Raw genomic sequence first — 26,611 nt, forward strand, 5'->3', positions numbered from 1 at the left:
TCCTGCTTTATGTTAAGGTATTTATCATTCCGCAGGCATGACATAAGTTAAGACATGAGCATCTGATGTTTTTTTTCTTTGGTTCTTGTTATTTATTCTTAGTTTCCTTTTTATTTTGATCAGCTAGGTTCTCCAATGCATCCTACTGTAGCGTCCTACCACTAATATATCACGTTCCTGTAAACATAATCACGGTAACAATGTATTTAAAAGAAAAAAATAGTTTTCGTTGGTATCATTGGTCATAATGCTACTACCCCTACACACAGGTTTTGAAGCAACATATGCTGCCATCCACATCTTTTCAGGGACATAACTGCTTATTCCAGCAAGACAATGAGACACATGTTGCACATCTCACAACAGTAAGGCTTCATAGTAAGATAGTGTAGGACGGTAGAAAAGTATCTCTTACAACCCTACTTCAAAAATCCTGAAATTTTAACATTAGCTATCACTTACGTACTCCTGAGGTTTAACCCTTTGAGCACAGAGAATATTAGTTTGATTTCTTTAAAAAACATGTGAAGAAGGCAATGAGCAACTTCAGACAAAATGACCCCAATATTAACAAGAAATTAGTAAAAAAAGATACAAAAAAAACCTGAAAATAGGTTTAAAATAAATTATAAAGGGAAAAATGTAAGAAAAAAACAAACAAACAAGGAAATGACATGGAAAAATGTGCATAATAATAATAATAATAATAATGGAATTCCTAATATTTAATTTGATAATTATAATATAGTTTTCTGTACCTTTTTCTCTAGCTTTTAAAAAAAAATCCTAAATCTAATAAATTTTGCAATATGCAGGAAATTTCTTGCCAAGTTACTGATTACTTCTTTTCCCATGTTTTCAACAAATAAGAGCACTTTTCTTGGGGTTCAAAGGTTTAACTATTTAACACCTGAGCAACTTGGCTTGATATATTTACAAAACTGGGAAGAAGGCAATGAGTAATGAATGAAGAAGTGACCAAAAAATTAGCATTTTTTCGAAAACATTTCCATGAAGATTACCTTGAAAATCAGTATAAACGAAAAAAAAAAAAGAAAATTAAAAACAAACTAGGAAATGACCTGAAATATGTTTAAAAGTAGCCTGATAATTTCAGTTCTCCCCAGAAAACATCCTAAAATCTGATAAGGTCCTAAAATTTGAGAAATGTCCAACAATCCTAGAAATGTCTCACAATCCTGGAAATGTCCTAAAATCCCAGAACTTTCCTAAAATCCAACAAAAGTCCTAAAATCCTACAAGTGTCCTTAAGTCCTAGAAATGTCCTAAAATCCTGGAAATGTCCAACAATCCCAGAAACCCCCACCTGAACAAAGAGAGCAAGTCTGAGATTCAAAAGCAGGTGGTCAAACCAGGCTGCCAGACAAATGCGCTCCTCTAGAATTCCTGACCTGTGACTCAGGTTTGAGGTAGACAGCAGAGCTAGCCTGCTTAAGTCCAGAAACTGAGCGCTAAGCACATTAGCAGATTTCTGAGGAGATTGAGAAACCAGGGTGTTGAGCCCGTACCAGGAAATACTTTTGATTTTTTTTTTATGAAAAAGAAAGGGAGATGATAGGACGTGTGGCTGGTGATAATCAGTGAAGTTACAGTCTGAGAACCATGCAAAAGCCTTGCAGCAACTTCTAAACAGCAGTCCAATTACCATGCAAACAATAGATGACACACCAGACTGTGAGCTGGAGACTTCCAGGGGCCACAGAAAGCTGAGTCCTAGGTCACCACATACAAAACATGCCTGCAGACAAGTGGATGGACTGGAAGACAATACTGCTCATATATCAACTCATGCTGCAGGCTGTGAGAATTTAGGGGAATGCTTTGGCTAATTTGTTTTCTTGACAAAATCTTCTTACATTTCTCACTGAAAACCAAACATGCTTCTGGATTAAAGACTGTACATATTTAATCTAGTCAAAATGTGATGTGTAGATTTGTAACCAAGATGTCAACCAGCTAAGTAGTTATAAATCTCTGAGTAGTGACATGTATAAACAGCATTCACCACAGTAAATAAGGCCTATGAAATAATGTGTCTATTTGAGGAACTGCTTGTTATTTATGCAAGGGTAGAGGGTGCAAAAAAATAAAATTAAGCACTGTGTGTTTTTTTATTTTGGTTTAGGGAAGGGGCATATGACTCTACATAGTTGAATTTTTTTATTTACGTTTTTTTGTATTTACCCCCGAAAATGAGTTTGGAAGGTATGTTTTCTTTAAAAATTGCCAATATAATTATACAATTTATCATATATATCATATATATTTATCATAGCCAAAAACTGTGAGAAAAAGAGAAAATTGTCAATATATATCATATTCCCGATGGTCCTTGAACACATTATTTGGAACAAGTGCTTCTGTAAGAAAAAAATATATTTATATATCCAATTCTGTGCTTAAAATAGTGATATGTAATCACTTCGATCTACATATGTCATTTAAAAACAGTTTGCACAAACTAACCAGCATGCACAACAACTTGGAGCTTTTGTCAGCTCCAGGATTTCTGTCTTCCATTTTTCACTTTCAAACACAAAAGGGTGGGTTTTAAAAATCTAACAACTAATAAAGAGCACCAGTGATGATAACAGAAAAACATCATCCTTGGGGCACTCTCTTTATCCAGGGAGGGTAAAAGAACAAACAGCACCAATAAACAAGTCACGCCCCAGGGACCCCCCACTTCTGATAAATAAAGAACAGTTCCTTATACAATTACGGTTATTGGTAACGATACCAGCCACACTGCATAGCACAGGAACAAAACGCTTAGTGAAATGTCAGATGTGGAGAGATGTTTTTAGATCAGTGATACTCAACTTACAGCCCATGGGCTAAATCTGGCCCTCTATAGTGTGCTGGGGGCCGGGTGCCCCGGGAGCCCCGGTTGCTTGAAATATGACAAATCTCCTAAAAATCCTGGAAATGTCCAACAATACTAGAACCATCCCAAAATCCCAGAAATGTTTTACAATTCTATAAGCATTGCAAAATGCTAGAAATGTCCTAAAATCCTTAAAAAAAAAAAAAAATAGTCCTAAAATCATAGTAACGTCCTTAAAATAAGATAAATCTCATAAAAAAAAACTAAAAATGTTCAACAATACTAGAAACATCCTAAAATCCTAGAAACGTCCTTAAATCCTAGAAATGTCCTACAATCCGAGAAACATCCCAAAATGCTAGACATGTCCTTGTAGTAAGTACTTTAAAATCCAAAAATCATGTATAAGGCTGCTGCGACTGGCCCCTGGCCTCCTGTCAATTTGCAAAAGTGGCCCCCAAGCAAAGCAAATTGTATGTTAATAATTTAGATGCTTTCATCTCATTTAGATAATGTAATTTCATTTATTTGAATGCCGAAGACAGGTTTGGAGTAGTATTTTAATGCAAAATGTTTATTCAGCCCAGATAAAAGCCGCTGCCACAATTACACCCATTAAACAGTGACGTCGTGCAACAGGTGGTGAGAACTTGTCCAACACGTCCCGCAGGATTCCTGCCTCTCTATTACCGACACTACGACAACAAATAGTAACCTTGTGGCTGAGAGTTTTCGCTTTCTCACGACACTGAGCTAAATTTCAGTCTGGAAATTGGCTCCACACGACAAAAACACGGTATCGCAGAGCAGCCTGTCAACACAAAGGAGAGCTAAGTTGAACGGTACTTGCCTGTTACAGCAGGACTGCTCTTCCAGCTCGGCAGAAGAAAACTCCGCTGCTCCGACGAGTTTCTGGAGCTGTAAAAGACATTATAGCTCCATGTCGGCTAATGCTATCTTCGCTACCTATGATTATTAATAAGTATTTTTCAGAATTTTAGCTGTGGAAAATCAAGTGAACGGAGTCTGTCCGGCGCCGGCTGACTCCATGGTCCCAAACTCTTGCGAGAAGCTTTTTGCTGCCTAAGTTGTTGTCTTTGCGTAAAGCACGGCACGAGGAGGACGGATTTCCGTTTTTACTTTCCAAAATAAAACTGTTATCCTGTAAAGCAGCTTACACCACGTTAAAAAAAAAAAAAAAAGTAAATACAATTTAAAGTACATTACTGGATCTGCACTGGATCTAAATAAAAGCTAATACAATATCAACTATACTAACCTATAGACAAAATGGTTTACATAACCTGGATTTCTTTTTTTATATAATGGTTTACTTACAACAATTGTCTTTCTGATATTCTTTTTATTTTATTAATAAAATTGCTCAAAAGTTGCCAGTGCAACATAGTTATCATCATGACTATGTATATAATCATTGTAGTTTATTTTTTTTATTTAATTGACCAATAACGGATTTTTTTTGTTTGTTTTTTTTTTTATTACTTAAGGGAATGTTCAGTATAAATGGAGGGGGGGGGTGCAAATGGGGTGTGCTCTTCAGATAATTTTTAAGCACATGAGAGGGATTTTTTTTTTTTTTTTCTTTTGAGAAAAAGAAACAAGTACTTCCTAAAGAGATAAGGCAACAATGTGGTCTAAGTAAACAGCTTTTATGTATTTAGTTCTATAAGATTTTTCCATTAAAAAAAAAAAAATTACAAAGATTTTCAGTTTGACACCTAGGTTTGACAGTAGTTTAGAATGAATCACTTTCCAGATTTACCCTGGTGATGCAGTCCAATTCCATGCTTTTAATTTAAAGGTGAAGTTGTAGCACTTCCGGATGGATTGTTTCTCTCTGTGGTGAGTTTGACTGCGTCTTCCTTCCCCCCACTGCACTGTAAAGCAACAAAAACACACTGCATTAACTTTCACATCACGTGTGCCGACTGGGAAAATGTTATAGGTCCCTCCACATAGCTCTAGGGTTTACCTCCAGTTCAAAACAACAATATTTAGATGTCTTTTTCAAAAATGCCTTAAGAGATGGAATCACTCTTACAAGACCCCCAAAATGAAAATTAAAAAACAAATGCAATGATTTGTAAATCTTTTAAGACTTATATATAACTGAATACAGAACAAAGACAAGATGTTTAACCCTTAGGGACTGTTTGGAGCATTTTTACACGTGTTTCATTCTTCATATTTTTTTTTATCATTTTGGCTGTGTTCATGCATATGACATAAATTTTGTTAAGATTGTGTATTTTTGTCTAATTTTGGAATTTCCAGCTCAGCTCCTACAATAAATCTAAAATACACTGTGGAACCCAAATTGTTAAGCACAAAAATTGTGAATTGAAACCCATTCAAACTGCAATTTTTGATCCCACAGCCACCAAAGCATAAAACCATGCATTGTATTATTTCTGGGTGTCATTCAGGGCTTTTGTCTTGGAATTTTTCATTTTTACTATTTTCCACCTGATGATTTCATTTTTACCATATGTGGCATAAGAAGAAAATACATTTCCACTAGGTGCATTGTCACAATCAGTGTTGCTGCTAATCATCTACTTAATCATCTACTACTAAAAATTCTACTTAGTATGTAGTATATTGAAAATAAGTTTGTTTGTTTTGTTTTTCATCCAAAAACATAGTTGCATCATGACAAAAACCTGGCATTTAAAGGGTTAAAAGTCAGAGGATTTATTTATATTTGATATTTACGATAAGGACTAGTGCTGGTTACAAAAAATAAACTCAATAAAAGTAAAAGAAATCACATTAATGTACAACATTTTAATAGCCTGATACTGAAAAGCGCATTTTGTGTTCAGAGCACTATGAGATGTATTTGACACAGCCCAAAAAATAATGTATAAAAATAAATGTTGCAGCTTATCATTGACATATCCCAGTCTGTGATCATCATAAAAGAATAATCTACTTAGCATGTTGAAAATAATACTAATCATTTTTTGTGTGTGTGTTTTTTTTTTATCTTAAAACATACTGGCATCATGACAAAAACCTGGCATTTCAGGGGTTAAAATTCCAAAAATCAGTGACTATTTGATATTTTTAATTAGGACTGATGATGGTTAAAAAATACTAAATGAAAGTAGAAAATTATATCTATCTACATTTTGCACATTTTGTGCACCCAGCAATATGAGTGTGTGTAATATTTAAGCAAGCCATAAAGGGTTTTTTTTGTTTTGTTTTTTTTGGGGGGGGTTTTGTAAAATAGGCCTGCACTCTGATTTTGATGCCTGCAAAATGTTCCCAAAAAGTTGTGACAGGACCAACAAAAGACCGAGAGAGTTATGGAATGTTAATAAAACACCTGTTTGGAACATTCTGCAGGTCAGCAGGTTAACTGATGACGGGTGATAGTGTCATGATGAGTATAAGAGGGATCCTCAGAAGGGTCAGTCGTTCACGATTGGATAGTCACTTTATGAAAAACTTTGTTGGCAAACATATAAACAGTCCAACAGTTTAAGAAAGTTTCTCAATGCACAATAGCAAAAAATAAATAAATTATGGATCTCACCATCTACGATCCATAATATCATCATCAGCAACACTGAAAAAACAATAATGGCCGTCACCGTTTAAACCCTCAGGCGGGGAGATATCAAGCTCACAAGAATGGGACAGAAGGACAACTCAAACCATAATGGACATAATTAGCAAAAAAAATCAATGAAGAGCACAAGAGAATTCAACACCCAAACAAATAAACAAACACCAAACGGATACATTTTTTTAAAAAAAAGATTTTAAAATGATAATATTAATAATAATAATGATCCCAAATATGCTCTAGAATTTTTTTCCTAGCCTTAAAAAAAGATTCTAAATATACTTGTTTCTTGCAATTAAAAAAAGGCAATGAGCAACTTAAGAAATAACCCCAAAACTAGCAAGAAAAGTGTAAAAGGTTACCAAAAAAACAACAAAAAATTATGTTAAAAGTAAAAAGACAAAAAGAAAAAAAATTAATCAGTTAAAACAAAAACAAACGTATGATTATTATAATGCAGTTTTCTGCACAGTTTCCCCCAGCTTTTAAAAAATCATTTTAAAGAATTTTCTAAATCCAATTGCTCACAACATAAGCTCTCATCCTTCTTACAGCACAACATGCCTCAAAGTCTTTCAGGAGTGACTCACTCACAGAAAACAGAATAAAGGGATAGTTCCAGCATATTTCCACTTGCCTTTATTGCTACAAGGCTATTCGAAAAGGAACTACCTTTTCTCAAATCTTTACAAAAATAATCTAATCAAAGTTAGAAAAAAATGCAACAGAATACTACAACCAAGTTGTGACTCGAAACACTTTTCACCTGTGTAGTTGGAAGCAAAATCTCTCTCTAAAAAAAAAAATCACCAATAAATCCAACTGAGACAAAAAAAAAAAAAAAACATGGGGAAAAAGTCTTGTCTGGAACAAATATTTTGTCTGGAAAATATCATCTTCAGTTTATTAAAAATTTACAAACAGTGTCGGATGTTAGTGTTTCATCTCAAGGCAACAGATGACAGGGATGACAGAAAATAACACTTAACCACCTTTAGACAAATGCTTTGAATTTGTCGCCCCCTACAGAATAAACTGTGAACCTCCACTGAGCAAAGTACATTACTTGTACTGTAGTGTAACCCTTTGAAACCTGAACAAATGGGCTCAGCTTCTGTCAGAAATATGGGAATAAGGCAATGAGCAACAAAGACCAAACATTTGCAAGAAATAAGTCACAAAAAAGAAGAATGCCCTAGAATTATAATAATTCTGTCAACACATTTATACATTTAAAATAAATTTATAATAATTTGATATTTAAATACATAGTTTTTTTTCATAGCTTTAAAAAAAATAATAAGTAAGGCAACAAGCAACAAAAGAATAAATGGCCCAAAAATGAGCAAGAAATATACAAAAAGTAGAAGAAAGAAAATGTAATACTACAACCAGCAATCCAGTGCTGATATTAGCAAGTGCTGTGTTTGTCATGTAGAAATGTATTTTTTTTAAAGAAAACAAAAGTAAAACAAAAAGTAAACAAATACATGCCTTAGAAAAACACATTTAAAAATTATAGTAATCATGTAACATAAGTTTATATATGTAATTTTGATAATTAGATGTTTTTCCCTTAGCTTTTTAAAAATAAATAAATAAGGCAACAAGCAACAAAAGAAGAAATAGCCCAAAAATTGGCAAGAGATATGTTAAAAAAAGTAAATTACCAGAATTTTATTATTTTTAAAACAACATAAAAACAAAAACTGAAACTAACAAGTAACATCTGTAACATCATTTAATGTTTTTTCCTAACTCCTTTAAAATAAATAAATAAGGCAAAAAGAAACAAAAGAAGAAATTACCCAAAAAATCTGCAAGAAAGTAGAAAAGTCTTTCACAGCTTTTTTAAAATAATTTTCTAAATATACTAATTTCTTGCAGCTTGTAGAACTTTTCTTACCATGTTGCTAAATGACCTTTTCCATGTTTCTGAAAGAAACTGCGGAGGGCACAAAGGTTTAAATACTTGTGGAAGGCGTCTGAAAGCAGCACGAGAAAAGTGATGTCACTCCAGCTTTCAATGGGTTAAGTAACCCTCAGAGGAGTTACAACAGAGTAACTGCAATAGACAATAAAAAAGGGAGAAAATATTATTTGTGTACATAAAGTGAAACAATGCTTTGACATAAAGGAAGATTCATACAGTGGATGGTTTCATCCTAACACACAGTATATCCTCTCACAGACAACTAACACTGCACTGGAGAATATCTAAAAAAAAAAAAAGAGCCTGCATTCTCATCAAATATTTACATTTTTATATGAAAGGCACAGCACTGACAGACTTGATTTCTAGAACACAGCTCACTGAAACAGAAAGTGTCCCTCTGTTTATTTACAGTGAGCAGGGGTCTTGAAAAAATACCAATATCGCTTTTAGAACAGCAGCCTATTCATGCAGTGTTTTCTTTTCACGTGGATATTTACCCGTGGATATCATTCAGAGTGGAAACGCTCCTGTTTCAGTATCTGGAGATACCTAATGAGAGACAGAAATTGGGTCATTGTGTGCAGCTTTGATCAAAACTGTCTTTTTCCTCAGAATTTCGAAACTCAACAGAATGAGAAAACTCAACAGGCGGGTTGTAGCAGCGCCGGCCGGTCCCTCCCTGTCTGAACGGAGCAAACCGCAGCCATTTCTTCACCACACCGGCGAACTGGTGATGCGTGGCCTCTTTACCCACTGGTGTTCGCTTCAGAGCACCTAAAAAAGAGAAGCTGAAGATTAGCATTCAAACAGCTCGGGGTTATTTCTTTGAAACCCACATTGCTCACAGGCCAGCACTCCTCACTGAGGTGGAAATGCTTGTGGAAAAGGAAAAAGAGAGGTAAATATTTTTGAGGAAATAAAGGGAGAGGGAGGCAAACAGGGAAAATAATACATAAATAAATGTATACACAATTAAATAAATACATTTAAAAATGAACAAATAAATATGGAAAATGTTAAATTAAATAAATAGGGGAATTTATATGCAAAGTGGAAAATCATAAAGAAATAAATATGAAAATGAGTAAAATTAAATGGAAATTAAATAAATATTGTCATTTTTTGCATTTTCATTTTTTTATTGACACATTTATAGCAAGGAGAGATGCACTTTACCAGGTTTCAGCAAAATTGTTATTTTCTACCCATAGTCTCTGGACAGGTAGATGGAACAAATTATGAAATTATTAATGACAGACTTTGATATAAATCGTGATAAATCATATCCCACCCCACCTAATCATGATAAGTCACAATTCTGTGCAAAATTGCAGCAATAAAATCATCAGGGCACCGTCATTCTTACAAAAGAAGAAATGACCCACAACTTAGCAAGCAAAAAGGACAAAAAAAATTACCTGAAAACAATTTTTAAAAAACTGCAGCATGGACATGTTTGAAAAAAAAAAAAAAAGAACGAGAACATTGCCAGACTCATCATTATACAGATGTACAGTATATTCCTTCCTTATGCTGCTGTGACACTTCCCTCTCTTTGTGTGGGATCAATTAAGTTTATCACATCTTACTTTTAGTAGATCGAAGTAGCGGTGTACTTACGGAAAAGGACCCCTTGGAGGCGAGTCTTCCCGAAGCTCCTCTTCTGCCCGCGGCCCACCCAGTTAAACTCAGCACCAACAGCGAATGAAATCACAGCCCGCATCAGACGTCTCACTGCATCGTCAACCGTGGCCCCGCCCATCCGCGACAAATAAGACACCTTAAAATTGGAAAAAAAGGGTATCAGCAGATTCACAGCACACACCAAGCATTCACGTGCTGACAACTCAAGGTTCATGAAGCCTTAAACATCTCATCACACACAAACACTCCTGTAACTACCATCCTCTTCTGTACTCCTTCATCATCCAGCTGTCTCTCCATCTCCTCCAGCTGCTCCAGGGTCATCAGGGGGAGATCCAAGTCCAGAGCATCCACATCCTCCTCCTCGTAGCTGGTCTGACTCTGGAGTTGTGCCTGAAGGTCCCTCAGCACCACCCACTGCCTCTGCTGCTCCTCTTTGATCTCCACCAGCAGGGCGATGATCTTCCGCTGAGCAGCCGTCTCTAGAGACAACGAGTCGGAGAGACGTTTAGTAGGCAGGTTTCCATTACAGATTTGCACAAAACTAAAAACTGTAGATAAAACACAATTGTGAGATGAGTGCGTTTGCACTGAGTGATGTTCTGTGACTTCTCCTCTGGTGATAACATTCCAGTAACCATGGTAATGGATGTTCAAAACATGACTAGCTTTATATCTATTGCAGCCACCACACTAGCCGTCATTATTTCCAATCCAAGACCACAGACGTGTTATAGGAGCGATAATGGAAAGACAAGCCCCTTATAGTATTAGGGATTTCTGGGAGGTGATAATCCATGATTTCACAGAGGAATTGTAGATTCAAAGATTCCGGATGATCCGCTCAACTTGCGCAATTAGAGGGTTAATGGAAACCTGACTGGTGTGAAAGGATGGGATGAGGGGACAGATTATGGTTCAAATTCAGTGATTTAATCTGGCTAGTGCCATGGACAGCATACAGAAAGAAAAACGCCATGTCATGTGAAACTTGCATGACCGATATGTCACCTGAAGAATGGAAAGTTGAGGACATGACAAAGAGCAGAAGTTGAATGAAGTTTAATGTTACTACAATATCATTAAGTTTTTAGAGATGCATGATAATACTGGCAGATCTTTGGTATTGGCAGATATTGGCTTTAAAATTAAATATTGGAATCGGCCTTAAAAACTTTTTAAAAATTATTTTTTCATATGTTAGGGTAAAAGAAAAAAGCTCATGGAAAAAGTTCATCACGTTACAAAATTATTATAATTTTTAAACACTTTTTTCTGGGTCATTTCTGTAGGTTTTTTTTTATGTTTTTTTCCCTAATTTTCAGGTAATTTTGTTGTACATACCTAATTTATTTGCTAATTTTAGGGACTTTTTTTTCTCTTTTGTTACTCACTTCCCTCTTCTCGTGCTTTAAAAAGAAACCAGACCAATGTGCTCAGGTTTCAAAGGGTTAATGGCTTATGTTAACTTTATCATTCATCTTCATTGTGGACCATTCAGGCAAATTTAAACTGTTCCAGGCAGGTGCTGCGAGAAATTAGCAGATTTAGATAAGTGTTTTTTAAAAGTCAAGGGAAGTTAAAAAAAAAAAAAAAAATTAAAAATTATTTTAAAAAAAGCTAGTGAAAAAAAAAGTAAAATAAAATAGACAATAAACCTTTAAAATCAAGTTACAAAATTATTATAATTTTTAAACACTTTTTCTACAGGTCATTTCTTTTTCCTTTTTTTCAAATTTTCAGTTAATTTTCTTGCACTTTTTTCCAAATTTCTCACTAAACTGGAGTTATTTACTCACTGCCTTCATCCTATGTTTTTAAAAAGAAATCAAACCAATTTGCTTAAGCTTCAAAGGGTTAATGGCTACTTAACTTTATCGTCCGTCTCCCTGATAGACCAGAGACAGACTCTTAACTGTCCCAGCAAATGTAGCTCTCTCTGTGCGTGTGTGTGTGTGTGTGTGTGTGTGTGTGTGTGTGCGCGCGCGCGTGTGGCGGGAGCTGTGGTGGAGGTGAACGGCTGCCAGCTAACAGTATACCTGTGGATGTGGAGCTGCAGGCGGAGGACAGCGGCGGCTCTACGCCGAAGCTCACGGCTCCTCGCTGCGACTCCTCTTTCATCTCCTCCCCTCCGGAGCGTCTGGAGACATGTTCGGCCAGACTTTTCACCTCCTCGGTCACAGCTGCCAGCCTCTGCCGGAGGCTTTCCACAGCAATGTCTGCCATATGTTGACTCACGATATCCTCCACTCTCCGCTGTAGCACACCGTCGCGGTTATCTCCGTTAACTTCCTCCATTGAAGTTTTTCCAAACTGTGAAGCGACGAAACGTTCCCTAAACCTTTTCTAAACCCTTTGATAACCTGCCTGGCTGTCTCCTCGAAGCAGCGGAAGTTGATAAAAAAATACAACCGAAATTTCCAGCGGACGATATCACGTTGAACAAACGTCACCATAATGTTAAGAGAACATTGGGAGCTGCTGCTGAACCACATTTCCCACAAGGCAAGCGGCGCAGGGCCACAGACAGCAACACATCCACGGCAGCTGACCGCTGTTTTAAACAAGTTTATGAAAGAATTGGGCTACTTTAACCCTCTAAAACCTGAGCAATTTGGTTTTATCGCTTACAGAAACATTAGACGGAGGCAATGAGCAAATTAGGAAGAAAATACCCCAAACTTAGCAAAAATTATTATAAAATTACATGAGATATACCTTCAAAATAGCAAATAAATAAATAAAAAGAAGAAAACAAGAAAAACAATAACAAATAGGAAAATGAGCAGTTTGGTAAATTTCAAGGAATTTGTAATTTGAAAAATTGTTATTTTTATAGCTAATGAAAAATCTACAACTAAACTAGCTTTATTAAACAATTATGTTTACCATTTTACTTATATTTTTAAAAGTTCCTTTTAAGATCATATCCTTGATTTTTTTATTTTATTTTTTACCTTCCAGCCTTTTTGTTTGTTGAGTTTTGTTCTTCTTTTGTTTTATTTTTTTCTTTGAGTAACTATATTGATATTTTTACTAAATTGTTGCTTTTAAATTTTTTTTTTTTTGCCATTTCTTCTTAAATTGCTCATTTATCCTTATTTCAATTAAGCCCATTTGACCAGTTTCAAAGGGTAAACTTATTGACAAGCAATGATTTATTGTACACACTGTATACTTTGATACTTGTAAATGATATTTGTATAACCACATTCTATAAGTATTATGGATTAGAATAAAATACAGTGTAGCTGTTATGGTTGTGTTAGTTGTTTATTATCAAATATTAAATGTGTATATAAAAACAACTTCTATGCACCACTAAGCATTAAAAGCGGTAGTTGGTAACATTCGTTCTTAACATTCTTTAACAGATATAACACTGGAAAAGTGGAGCGAAAACCAATACATCATCAAGGGCACACAATTTTTTTTAAAAATCATTAGTAGGTTCCTTACGTGACCATTAACTTCACTGTAAATCTAGTAACTGCTACCTGTTGCAACTGGAGGCCACCAGGTGGCAATGACGTGCATCAATAAAGCTCTCTGAAGTCTAATTGACCACTCAACGACTGCAAATGGTATGCATAGATTTAAGTACTCATGATGAATGTCTGCTTATGAAGTCCAAACAGCACCGTTGTTTACTTACAATTCTCAAGACCATTGAAACTACATTAAAAGGAAGGTGGAGTTGGGAAGAATTGGCTGCTTTGGGTATTTAAGACAGCCAAATTTGTGCAAGTGACATCACTTTAGCTTCTGCAGGAGACCTCACGCAGACAACACCAGAGAGAAACATCTAAACTATGAAGAACCTCATGAAAAAAGAAGCGTACACTACAAATCTCTTATTTTGGGCCACCTCAAGGATGGACTGGACTTTGAATTCAGTAAGTGCACTTTTTTTGTAGGGGTTAACACGACAAATGCTGTAGATGAAGATAGATGTTATTGGAATAGCATCCAGATTACCTCAAATGGAGACACTGATGATTATTGTGTTCATAAGTGCTTCACTTTGGGGTTGTCTTGTCTGTACTCTCTTCGATAGATGTATCACTGAAAAAGTGCAGAAGCAATAGTGTTACTCCATTTTTGTACCTCTTTCTAAGATGAATGTAAAAAAGTTGGCATCAAAATTACCCAAACACATGCACTGACTTGAATTCTAAATGCAGTAAGTGCTACTTGTTGGGGTAGTTTTGCTGACCTCAGAATTCTCTTCCAGAAGAAAACTGTTCTAGAATGTTTTACCATTTGAAAGATGGTTAAATCTTAAGTTAGTCATTAGTATTACCCTAACTCGAGCATTGACTTGAATGAGAAATCAGTAAGTGCTACTTGTTGGGGCAGTTTTAAGTGACAAAAGCAACTGAATGAATTGGAAGCCATATTTTCACCCTCAGATCACCTCAAATAGAGACACTGATGATTTGTTGCTCATAAGTGCTTCACTTTGGGGTTGTCTTAGTTGTTGAGGTTTCTTCAACAAAAAAAAAACACAGATGAGGTCCAATTTTCGACCATTTTTGAACGACTGTCTCCATGCTAAAAAAGTTGGCATCAACATTACCCAAACAGAAGCACTGACTTGAGCTGTGAATGCAGTAAGTGCTTTTTTGTTGGGGTAGTGTTGCTGACCCTGGCATCCTCAGGACAACCATTCTAGATTGTGTGTTGAGCAATACTGTAACATTACTGAGTCATTAGTATTTCCTTAACTTGAGCATTGACTTGAATGACAAATCAGTAAGTGCTACTTGTTGGGGCAGTTTTAATTGACAAAATCAACTGGTTGAGCTATATTTTCTCTCAGATCACTGCAATGGAGACACTGATGGCTTTTGTGTTCATAAGTGCTTCCCTTTGGGGTTGTCTTATTATGAGTCTTCAACAGAGAGAACAACGCACAAGTGCCGACAATGTCAATGTTTCACCATTGACACACCAGTATCTCAATGAACAAAGTTGGCACCAACATTACCCAAACACAAGCACTGACTTGAGTTCTGACTGCAGTAAGTGCTACTTGTTGGGGTTGTGTTGCTGACCGCTTCATTCCCAGGTCAGCCCTTCTCGATGGCATTTTATTGGTTTAAGAACACTGACACATTTTCCTGTTTGTATTTCCCTTACTTGAGAACTGACTTGACTGTAAATCTAGTAACTGCTACCTGTTGGCCTACTTTTTGGAGGACATTTGCAGTGCTAAGTGGCCTTCTTTGTATTGCTACAAAGTACAGCTGATGGAGCAGCAACTGGAGGCCACCAGGTGGCAATGACGTGCATCAATAAAGCTCTCTGAAGTCTAATTGACCACTCAACGACTGCAAATGGTATGCATAGATTTAAGTACCCATGATGAATGTCTGCTTATGAAGTCCAAACAGCACCATTGTTTACTTACAATTCTCAAGACCATTGAAACTACATTAAAAGGAAGGTGGAGTTGGGAAGAATTGGCTGCTTTGGGTATTAAGACAGCCAAATTTGTGCAAGTGACATCACTTTAGCTTCTGCAGGAGACCTCACGCAGACAACACCAGAGAGAAACATCTAAACTATGAAGAACCTCATGAAAAAAGAAGCGTACACTACAAATCTCTTATTTTGGGCCACCTCAAGGATGGACTGGACTTTGAATTCAGTAAGTGCACTTTTTTTGTAGGGGTTAACACGACAAATGCTGTAGATGAAGATAGATGTTATTGGAATAGCATCCAGATTACCTCAAATGGAGACACTGATGATTATTGTGTTCATAAGTGCTTCACTTTGGGGTTGTCTTGTCTGTACTCTCTTCGATAGATGTATCACTGAAAAAGTGCAGAAGCAATAGTGTTACTCCATTTTTGTACCTCTTTCTAAGATGAATGTAAAAAAGTTGGCATCAAAATTACCCAAACACATGCACTGACTTGAATTCTAAATGCAGTAAGTGCTACTTGTTGGGGTAGTTTTGCTGACCTCAGAATTCTCTTCCAGAAGAAAACTGTTCTAGAATGTTTTACCATTTGAAAGATGGTTAAATCTTAAGTTAGTCATTAGTATTACCCTAACTCGAGCATTGACTTGAATGAGAAATCAGTAAGTGCTACTTGTTGGGGCAGTTTTAAGTGACAAAAGCAACTGAATGAATTGGAAGCCATATTTTCACCCTCAGATCACCTCAAATAGAGACACTGATGATTTGTTGCTCATAAGTGCTTCACTTTGGGGTTGTCTTAGTTGTGAGGTTTCTTCAACAAAAAAAAAACACAGATGAGGTCCAATTTTCGACCATTTTTGAACGACTGTCTCCATGCTAAAAAAGTTGGCATCAACATTACCCAAACAGAAGCACTGACTTGAGCTGTGAATGCAGTAAGTGCTTTTTTTTTGTTGGGGTAGTGTTGCTGACCCTGGCATCCTCAGGACAACCATTCTAGATTGTGTGTTGAGCAATACTGTAACATTACTGAGTCATTAGTATTTCCTTAACTTGAGCATTGACTTGAATGACAAATCAGTAAGTGCTACTTGTTGGGGCAGTTTTAATTGACAAAATCAACTGGTTGAGCTATATTTTCTCTCAGATCACTGCAATGGAGACACTGATGGCTTTTGTGTTCATAAGTGCTTCCCTTTGGGGTTGTCTTATTATGAGTCTTCAACAGAGAGAACAACGCACAAGTGCCGACAATGTCAATGTTTCACCATTGACACACCAGTATCTCAATGAACAAAGTTGGCACCAACATTACCCAAACACAAGCACTGACTTGAGTTCTGACTGCAGTAAGTGCTACTTGTTGGGGTTGTGTTGCTGACCGCTTCATTCCCAGGTCAGCCCTTCTCGATGGCATTTTATTGGTTTAAGAACACTGACACATTTTCCTGTTTGTATTTCCCTTACTTGAGAACTGACTTGACTGTAAATCTAGTAACTGCTACCTGTTGGCCTACTTTTTGGAGGACATTTGCAGTGCTAAGTGGCTTCTTTGTATTGCTACAAAGTACAGCTGATGGAGCAGCAACTGGAGGCCACCAGGTGGCAATGACGTGCATCAATAAAGCTCTCTGAAGTCTAATTGACCACTCAACGACTGCAAATGGTATGCATAGATTTAAGTACCCATGATGAATGTCTGCTTATGAAGTCCAAACAGCACCATTGTTTACTTACAATTCTCAAGACCATTGAAACTACATTAAAAGGAAGGTGGAGTTGGGAAGAATTGGCTGCTTTGGGTATTTAAGACAGCCAAATTTGTGCAAGTGACATCACTTTAGCTTCTGCAGGAGACCTCACGCAGACAACACCAGAGAGAAACATCTAAACTATGAAGAACCTCATGAAAAAAGAAGCGTACACTACAAATCTCTTATTTTGGGCCACCTCAAGGATGGACTGGACTTTGAATTCAGTAAGTGCACTTTTTTTGTAGGGGTTAACACGACAAATGCTGTAGATGAAGATAGATGTTATTGGAATAGGCATCCAGATTACCTCAAATGGAGACACTGATGATTATTGTGTTCATAAGTGCTTCACTTTGGGGTTGTCTTGTCTGTACTCTCTTCGATAGATGTATCACTGAAAAAGTGCAGAAGCAATAGTGTTACTCCATTTTTGTACCTCTTTCTAAGATGAATGTAAAAAAGTTGGCATCAAAATTACCCAAACACATGCACTGACTTGAATTCTAAATGCAGTAAGTGCTACTTGTTGGGGTAGTTTTGCTGACCTCAGAATTCTCTTCCAGAAGAAAACTGTTCTAGAATGTTTTACCATTTGAAAGATGGTTAAATCTTAAGTTAGTCATTAGTATTACCCTAACTCGAGCATTGACTTGAATGAGAAATCAGTAAGTGCTACTTGTTGGGGCAGTTTTAAGTGACAAAAGCAACTGAATGAATTGGAAGCCATATTTTCACCCTCAGATCACCTCAAATAGAGACACTGATGATTTGTTGCTCATAAGTGCTTCACTTTGGGTTGTCTTAGTTGTGAGGTTTCTTCAACAAAAAAAAAAAAACACAGATGAGGTCCAATTTTCGACCATTTTTGAACGACTGTCTCCATGCTAAAAAAGTTGGCATCAACATTACCCAAACAGAAGCACTGACTTGAGCTGTGAATGCAGTAAGTGCTTTTTTGTTGGGGTAGTGTTGCTGACCCTGGCATCCTCAGGACAACCATTCTAGATTGTGTGTTGAGCAATACTGTAACATTACTGAGTCATTAGTATTTCCTTAACTTGAGCATTGACTTGAATGACAAATCAGTAAGTGCTACTTGTTGGGGCAGTTTTAATTGACAAAATCAACTGGTTGAGCTATATTTTCTCTCAGATCACTGCAATGGAGACACTGATGGCTTTTGTGTTCATAAGTGCTTCCCTTTGGGGTTGTCTTATTATGAGTCTTCAACAGAGAGAACAACGCACAAGTGCCGACAATGTCAATGTTTCACCATTGACACACCAGTATCTCTCAATGAACAAAGTTGGCACCAACATTACCCAAACACAAGCACTGACTTGAGTTCTGACTGCAGTAAGTGCTACTTGTTGGGGTTGTGTTGCTGACCGCTTCATTCCCAGGTCAGCCCTTCTCGATGGCATTTTATTGGTTTAAGAACACTGACACATTTTCCTGTTTGTATTTCCCTTACTTGAGAACTGACTTGACTGTAAATCTAGTAACTGCTACCTGTTGGCCTACTTTTTGGAGGACATTTGCAGTGCTAAGTGGCCTTCTTTGTATTGCTACAAAGTACAGCTGATGGAGCAGCAACTGGAGGCCACCAGGTGGCAATGACGTGCATCAATAAAGCTCTCTGAAGTCTAATTGACCACTCAACGACTGCAAATGGTATGCATAGATTTAAGTACCCATGATGAATGTCTGCTTATGAAGTCCAAACAGCACCATTGTTTACTTACAATTCTCAAGACCATTGAAACTACATTAAAAGGAAGGTGGAGTGGAAGAATTGGCTGCTTTGGGTATTTAAGACAGCCAAATTTGTGCAAGTGACATCACTTTAGCTTCTGCAGGAGACCTCACGCAGACAACACCAGAGAGAAACATCTAAACTATGAAGAACCTCATGAAAAAAGAAGCGTACACTACAAATCTCTTATTTTGGGCCACCTCAAGGATGGACTGGACTTTGAATTCAGTAAGTGCACTTTTTTTGTAGGGGTTAACACGACAAATGCTGTAGATGAAGATAGATGTTATTGGAATAGCATCCAGATTACCTCAAATGGAGACACTGATGATTATTGTGTTCATAAGTGCTTCACTTTGGGGTTGTCTTGTCTGTACTCTCTTCGATAGATGTATCACTGAAAAAGTGCAGAAGCAATAGTGTTACTCCATTTTTGTACCTCTTTCTAAGATGAATGTAAAAAAGTTGGCATCAAAATTACCCAAACACATGCACTGACTTGAATTCTAAATGCAGTAAGTGCTACTTGTTGGGGGTAGTTTTGCTGACCTCAGAATTCTCTTCCAGAAGAAAACTGTTCTAGAATGTTTTACCATTTGAAAGATGGTTAAATCTTAAGTTAGTCATTAGTATTACCCTAACTCGAGCATTGACTTGAATGAGAAATCAGTAAGTGCTACTTGTTGGGGCAGTTTTAAGTGACAAAAGCAACTGAATGAATTGGAAGCCATATTTTCACCCTCAGATCACCTCAAATAGAGACACTGATGATTTGTTGCTCATAAGTGCTTCACTTTGGGGTTGTCTTAGTTGTGAGGTTTTTCTTCAACAAAAAAAAACACAGAGATGAGGTCCAATTTTCGACCATTTTTGAACGACTGTCTCCATGCTAAAAGTTGGCATCAACATTACCCAAACAGAAGCACTGACTTGAGCTGTGAATGCAGTAAGTGCTTTTTTGTTGGGGTAGTGTTGCTGACCCTGGCATCCTCAGGACAACCATTCTAGATTGTGTGTTGAGCAATACTGTAACATTACTGAGTCATTAGTATTTCCTTAACTTGAGCATTGACTTGAATGACAAATCAGTAAGTGCTACTTGTTGGGGCAGTTTTAATTGACAAAATCAACTGGTTGAGCTATATTTTCTCTCAGATCACTGCAATGGAGACACTGATGGCTTTTGTGTTCATAAGTGCTTCCCTTTGGGGTTGTCTTATTATGAGTCTTCTTCAACAGAGAGAACAACGCACAAGTGCCGACAATGTCAATGTTTCACCATTGACACACCAGTATCTCAATGAACAAAGTTGGCACCAACATTACCCAAACACAAGCACTGACTTGAGTTCTGACTGCAGTAAGTGCTACTTGTTGGGGTTGTGTTGCTGACCGCTTCATTCCCAGGTCAGCCCTTCTCGATGGCATTTTATTGGTTTAAGAACACTGACACATTTTCCTGTTTGTATTTCCCTTACTTGAGAACTGACTTGACTGTAAATCTAGTAACTGCTACCTGTTGGCCTACTTTTTGGAGGACATTTGCAGTGCTAAGTGGCCTTCTTTGTATTGCTACAAAGTACAGCTGATGGAGCAGCAACTGGAGGCCACCAGGTGGCAATGACGTGCATCAATAAAGCTCTCTGAAGTCTAATTGACCACTCAACGACTGCAAATGGTATGCATAGATTTAAGTACCCATGATGAATGTCTGCTTATGAAGTCCAAACAGCACCATTGTTTACTTACAATTCTCAAGACCATTGAAACTACATTAAAAGGAAGGTGGAGTTGGGAAGAATTGGCTGCTTTGGGTATTTAAGACAGCCAAATTTGTGCAAGTGACATCACTTTAGCTTCTGCAGGAGACCTCACGCAGACAACACCAGAGAGAAACATCTAAACTATGAAGAACCTCATGAAAAAAGAAGCGTACACTACAAATCTCTTATTTTGGGCCACCTCAAGGATGGACTGGACTTTGAATTCAGTAAGTGCACTTTTTTTGTAGGGGTTAACACGACAAATGCTGTAGATGAAGATAGATGTTATTGGAATAGCATCCAGATTACCTCAAATGGAGACACTGATGATTATTGTGTTCATAAGTGCTTCACTTTGGGGTTGTCTTGTCTGTACTCTCTTCGATAGATGTATCACTGAAAAAGTGCAGAAGCAATAGTGTTACTCCATTTTTGTACCTCTTTCTAAGATGAATGTAAAAAAGTTGGCATCAAAATTACCCAAACACATGCACTGACTTGAATTCTAAATGCAGTAAGTGCTACTTGTTGGGGTAGTTTTGCTGACCTCAGAATTCTCTTCCAGAAGAAAACTGTTCTAGAATGTTTTACCATTTGAAAGATGGTTAAATCTTAAGTTAGTCATTAGTATTACCCTAACTCGAGCATTGACTTGAATGAGAAATCAGTAAGTGCTACTTGTTGGGGCAGTTTTAAGTGACAAAAGCAACTGAATGAATTGGAAGCCATATTTTCACCCTCAGATCACCTCAAATAGAGACACTGATGATTTGTTGCTCATAAGTGCTTCACTTTGGGGTTGTCTTAGTTGTGAGGTTTTTCTTCAACAAAAAAAAACACAGATGAGGTCCAATTTTCGACCATTTTTGAACGACTGTCTCCATGCTAAAAGTTGGCATCAACATTACCCAAACAGAAGCACTGACTTGAGCTGTGAATGCAGTAAGTGCTTTTTTGTTGGGGTAGTGTTGCTGACCCTGGCATCCTCAGGACACCATTCTAGATTGTGTGTTGAGCAATACTGTAACATTACTGAGTCATTAGTATTTCCTTAACTTGAGCATTGACTTGAATGACAAATCAGTAAGTGCTACTTGTTGGGGCAGTTTTAATTGACAAAATCAACTGGTTGAGCTATATTTTCTCTCAGATCACTGCAATGGAGACACTGATGGCTTTTGTGTTCATAAGTGCTTCCCTTTTGGGGTTGTCTTATTATGAGTCTTCAACAGAGAGAACAACGCACAAGTGCCGACAATGTCAATGTTTCACCATTGACACACCAGTATCTCAATGAACAAAGTTGGCACCAACATTACCCAAACACAAGCACTGACTTGAGTTCTGACTGCAGTAAGTGCTACTTGTTGGGGTTGTGTTGCTGACCGCTTCATTCCCAGGTCAGCCCTTCTCGATGGCATTTTATTGGTTTAAGAACACTGACACATTTTCCTGTTTGTATTTCCCTTACTTGAGAACTGACTTGACTGTAAATCTAGTAACTGCTACCTGTTGGCCTACTTTTTGGAGGACATTTGCAGTGCTAAGTGGCCTTCTTTGTATTGCTACAAAGTACAGCTGATGGAGCAGCAACTGGAGGCCACCAGGTGGCAATGACGTGCATCAATAAAGCTCTCTGAAGTCTAATTGACCACTCAACGACTGCAAATGGTATGCATAGATTTAAGTACCCATGATGAATGTCTGCTTATGAAGTCCAAACAGCACCATTGTTTACTTACAATTCTCAAGACCATTGAAACTACATTAAAAGGAAGGTGGAGTTGGGAAGAATTGGCTGCTTTGGGTATTTAAGACAGCCAAATTTGTGCAAGTGACATCACTTTAGCTTCTGCAGGAGACCTCACGCAGACAACACCAGAGAGAAACATCTAAACTATGAAGAACCTCATGAAAAAAGAAGCGTACACTACAAATCTCTTATTTTGGGCCACCTCAAGGATGGACTGGACTTTGAATTCAGTAAGTGCACTTTTTTTTGTAGGGGTTAACACGACAAATGCTGTAGATGAAGATAGATGTTATTGGAATAGCATCCAGATTACCTCAAATGGAGACACTGATGATTATTGTGTTCATAAGTGCTTCACTTTGGGGTTGTCTTGTCTGTACTCTCTTCGATAGATGTATCACTGAAAAAGTGCAGAAGCAATAGTGTTACTCCATTTTTGTACCTCTTTCTAAGATGAATGTAAAAAAAAGTTGGCATCAAAATTACCCAAACACATGCACTGACTTGAATTCTAAATGCAGTAAGTGCTACTTGTTGGGGTAGTTTTGCTGACCTCAGAATTCTCTTCCAGAAGAAAACTGTTCTAGAATGTTTTACCATTTGAAAGATGGTTAAATCTTAAGTTAGTCATTAGTATTACCCTAACTCGAGCATTGACTTGAATGAGAAATCAGTAAGTGCTACTTGTTGGGGCAGTTTTAAGTGACAAAAGCAACTGAATGAATTGGAAGCCATATTTTCACCCTCAGATCACCTCAAATAGAGACACTGATGATTTGTTGCTCATAAGTGCTTCACTTTGGGGTTGTCTTAGTTGTGAGGTTTCTTCAACAAAAAAAAAACACAGATGAGGTCCAATTTTCGACCATTTTTGAACGACTGTCTCCATGCTAAAAGTTGGCATCAACATTACCCAAACAGAAGCACTGACTTGAGCTGTGAATGCAGTAAGTGCTTTTTTTTGTTGGGGTAGTGTTGCTGACCCTGGCATCCTCAGGACAACCATTCTAGATTGTGTGTTGAGCAATACTGTAACATTACTGAGTCATTAGTATTTCCTTAACTTGAGCATTGACTTGAATGACAAATCAGTAAGTGCTACTTGTTGGGGCAGTTTTAATTGACAAAATCAACTGGTTGAGCTATATTTTCTCTCAGATCACTGCAATGGAGACACTGATGGCTTTTGTGTTCATAAGTGCTTCCCTTTGGGGTTGTCTTATTATGAGTCTTCAACAGAGAGAACACGCACAAGTGCCGACAATGTCAATGTTTCACCATTGACACACCAGTATCTCAATGAACAAAGTTGGCACCAACATTACCCAAACACAAGCACTGACTTGAGTTCTGACTGCAGTAAGTGCTACTTGTTGGGGTTGTGTTGCTGACCGCTTCATTCCCAGGTCAGCCCTTCTCGATGGCATTTTATTGGTTTAAGAACACTGACACATTTTCCTGTTTGTATTTCCCTTACTTGAGAACTGACTTGACTGTAAATCTAGTAACTGCTACCTGTTGGCCTACTTTTTGGAGGACATTTGCAGTGCTAAGTGGCCTTCTTTGTATTGCTACAAAGTACAGCTGATGGAGCAGCAACTGGAGGCCACCAGGTGGCAATGACGTGCATCAATAAAGCTCTCTGAAGTCTAATTGACCACTCAACGACTGCAAATGGTATGCATAGATTTAAGTACCCATGATGAATGTCTGCTTATGAAGTCCAAACAGCACCATTGTTTACTTACAAATTCTCAAGACCATTGAAACTACATTAAAAGGAAGGTGGAGTTGGGAAGAATTGGCTGCTTTGGGTATTTAAGACAGCCAAATTTGTGCAAGTGACATCACTTTAGCTTCTGCAGGAGACCTCACGCAGACAACACCAGAGAGAAACATCTAAACTATGAAGAACCTCATGAAAAAAGAAGCGTACACTACAAATCTCTTATTTTGGGCCACCTCAAGGATGGACTGGACTTTGAATTCAGTAAGTGCACTTTTTTTGTAGGGGTTAACACGACAAATGCTGTAGATGAAGATAGATGTTATTGGAATAGCATCCAGATTACCTCAAATGGAGACACTGATGATTATTGTGTTCATAAGTGCTTCACTTTGGGGTTGTCTTGTCTGTACTCTCTTCGATAGATGTATCACTGAAAAAGTGCAGAAGCAATAGTGTTACTCCATTTTTGTACCTCTTTCTAAGATGAATGTAAAAAAGTTGGCATCAAAATTACCCAAACACATGCACTGACTTGAATTCTAAATGCAGTAAGTGCTACTTGTTGGGGTAGTTTTGCTGACCTCAGAATTCTCTTCCAGAAGAAAACTGTTCTAGAATGTTTTACCATTTGAAAGATGGTTAAATCTTAAGTTAGTCATTAGTATTACCCTAACTCGAGCATTGACTTGAATGAGAAATCAGTAAGTGCTACTTGTTGGGGCAGTTTTAAGTGACAAAAGCAACTGAATGAATTGGAAGCCATATTTTCACCCTCAGATCACCTCAAATAGAGACACTGATGATTTGTTGCTCATAAGTGCTTCACTTTGGGGTTGTCTTAGTTGTGAGGTTTCTTCAAAAAAAAAAACACAGATGAGGTCCAATTTTCGACCATTTTTGAACGACTGTCTCCATGCTAAAAGTTGGCATCAACATTACCCAAACAGAAGCACTGACTTGAGCTGTGAATGCAGTAAGTGCTTTTTTGTTGGGGTAGTGTTGCTGACCCTGGCACCCTCAGGACAACCATTCTAGATTGTGTGTTGAGCAATACTGTAACATTACTGAGTCATTAGTATTTCCTTAACTTGAGCATTGACTTGAATGACAAATCAGTAAGTGCTACTTGTTGGGGCAGTTTTAATTGACAAAATCAACTGGTTGAGCTATATTTTCTCTCAGATCACTGCAATGGAGACACTGATGGCTTTTGTGTTCATAAGTGCTTCCCTTTGGGGTTGTCTTATTATGAGTCTTCAACAGAGAGAACAACGCACAAGTGCCGACAATGTCAATGTTTCACCATTGACACACCAGTATCTCAATGAACAAAGTTGGCACCAACATTACCCAAACACAAGCACTGACTTGAGTTCTGACTGCAGTAAGTGCTACTTGTTGGGGTTGTGTTGCTGACCGCTTCATTCCCAGGTCAGCCCTTCTCGATGGCATTTTATTGGTTTAAGAACACTGACACATTTTCCTGTTTGTATTTCCCTTACTTGAGAACTGACTTGACTGTAAATCTAGTAACTGCTACCTGTTGGCCTACTTTTTGGAGGACATTTGCAGTGCTAAGTGGCCTTCTTTGTATTGCTACAAAGTACAGCTGATGGAGCAGCAACTGGAGGCCACCAGGTGGCAATGACGTGCATCAATAAAGCTCTCTGAAGTCTAATTGACCACTCAACGACTGCAAATGGTATGCATAGATTTAAGTACCCATGATGAATGTCTGCTTATGAAGTCCAAACAGCACCATTGTTTACTTACAATTCTCAAGACCATTGAAACTACATTAAAAGGAAGGTGGAGTTGGGAAGAATTGGCTGCTTTGGGTATTTAAGACAGCCAAATTTGTGCAAGTGACATCACTTTAGCTTCTGCAGGAGACCTCACGCAGACAACACCAGAGAGAAACATCTAAACTATGAAGAACCTCATGAAAAAAGAAGCGTACACTACAAATCTCTTATTTTGGGCCACCTCAAGGATGGACTGGACTTTGAATTCAGTAAGTGCACTTTTTTTGTAGGGGTTAACACGACAAATGCTGTAGATGAAGATAGATGTTATTGGAATAGCATCCAGATTACCTCAAATGGAGACACTGATGATTATTGTGTTCATAAGTGCTTCACTTTGGGGTTGTCTTGTCTGTACTCTCTTCGATAGATGTATCACTGAAAAAGTGCAGAAGCAATAGTGTTACTCCATTTTTGTACCTCTTTCTAAGATGAATGTAAAAAAGTTGGCATCAAAATTACCCAAACACATGCACTGACTTGAATTCTAAATGCCTATCAAAATTGTCAACCACCTCTCTTAGAGTTCAGTGATGAGTTGGTCATTTTGTCACAGACAAATATCGATCAGAATGGACTACTACCTGTTCA

The 26,611-nt window shown here is 37.5% G+C and overlaps 2 protein-coding genes and 1 long non-coding RNA gene across 5 annotated transcripts in view; all 3 read right to left on the reverse strand.

The window, feature by feature from the left end:
- Window positions 1–3,921, reverse strand: part of LOC121954550 (ras and Rab interactor 2-like) — a 55,318-nt gene extending 51,397 nt beyond the window's left edge. The window contains exon 1 of the mRNA XM_042502125.1: window positions 3,699–3,921. The gene's annotated coding sequence lies outside the window, so the exon portion shown is untranslated. The remainder of the gene's footprint in view (window positions 1–3,698) is intronic.
- A 4,377-nt stretch (window positions 3,922–8,298) lies between these two features.
- si:dkey-187a12.4 lies at window positions 8,299–12,401 on the reverse strand. Of its 3 annotated transcripts, XM_042502696.1 has the most exons (6): window positions 12,066–12,401; window positions 10,285–10,508; window positions 10,003–10,162; window positions 9,029–9,156; window positions 8,880–8,931; window positions 8,299–8,511 (listed from the first exon to the last, which is right to left on the reverse strand). In XM_042502696.1, the coding sequence occupies exons 1-5, from the start codon at window positions 12,322–12,324 to the stop codon at window positions 8,893–8,895; spliced, it is 810 nt and encodes a 269-aa protein (XP_042358630.1). In that variant the 5' UTR covers window positions 12,325–12,401; the 3' UTR covers window positions 8,299–8,511; window positions 8,880–8,892. The 3 variants fall into 3 exon arrangements, 2 of the variants coding, with proteins under 2 accessions (XP_042358630.1, XP_042358629.1); XR_006106582.1 differs by having other exon boundaries at window positions 8,880–9,156; XM_042502695.1 differs by lacking the exon at window positions 8,299–8,511 and having other exon boundaries at window positions 8,519–9,156.
- Window positions 12,402–14,005: 1,604 nt separating this feature from the next.
- On the reverse strand, window positions 14,006–26,394 carry LOC121954231. The gene is made up of 8 exons (XR_006106556.1): window positions 26,312–26,394; window positions 24,559–24,645; window positions 22,800–22,886; window positions 21,043–21,129; window positions 19,281–19,367; window positions 17,522–17,608; window positions 15,762–15,848; window positions 14,006–14,091 (listed from the first exon to the last, which is right to left on the reverse strand). It is a non-coding gene; the product is annotated as an uncharacterized LOC121954231 (long non-coding RNA).
- Between the last annotated feature and the right edge of the window lie 217 nt (window positions 26,395–26,611).

Source organism: Plectropomus leopardus, chromosome 15 (genome assembly GCF_008729295.1).
Source record: "Plectropomus leopardus isolate mb chromosome 15, YSFRI_Pleo_2.0, whole genome shotgun sequence".
In the NCBI taxonomy this organism is placed as follows: domain Eukaryota; kingdom Metazoa; phylum Chordata; class Actinopteri; order Perciformes; family Serranidae; genus Plectropomus; species Plectropomus leopardus.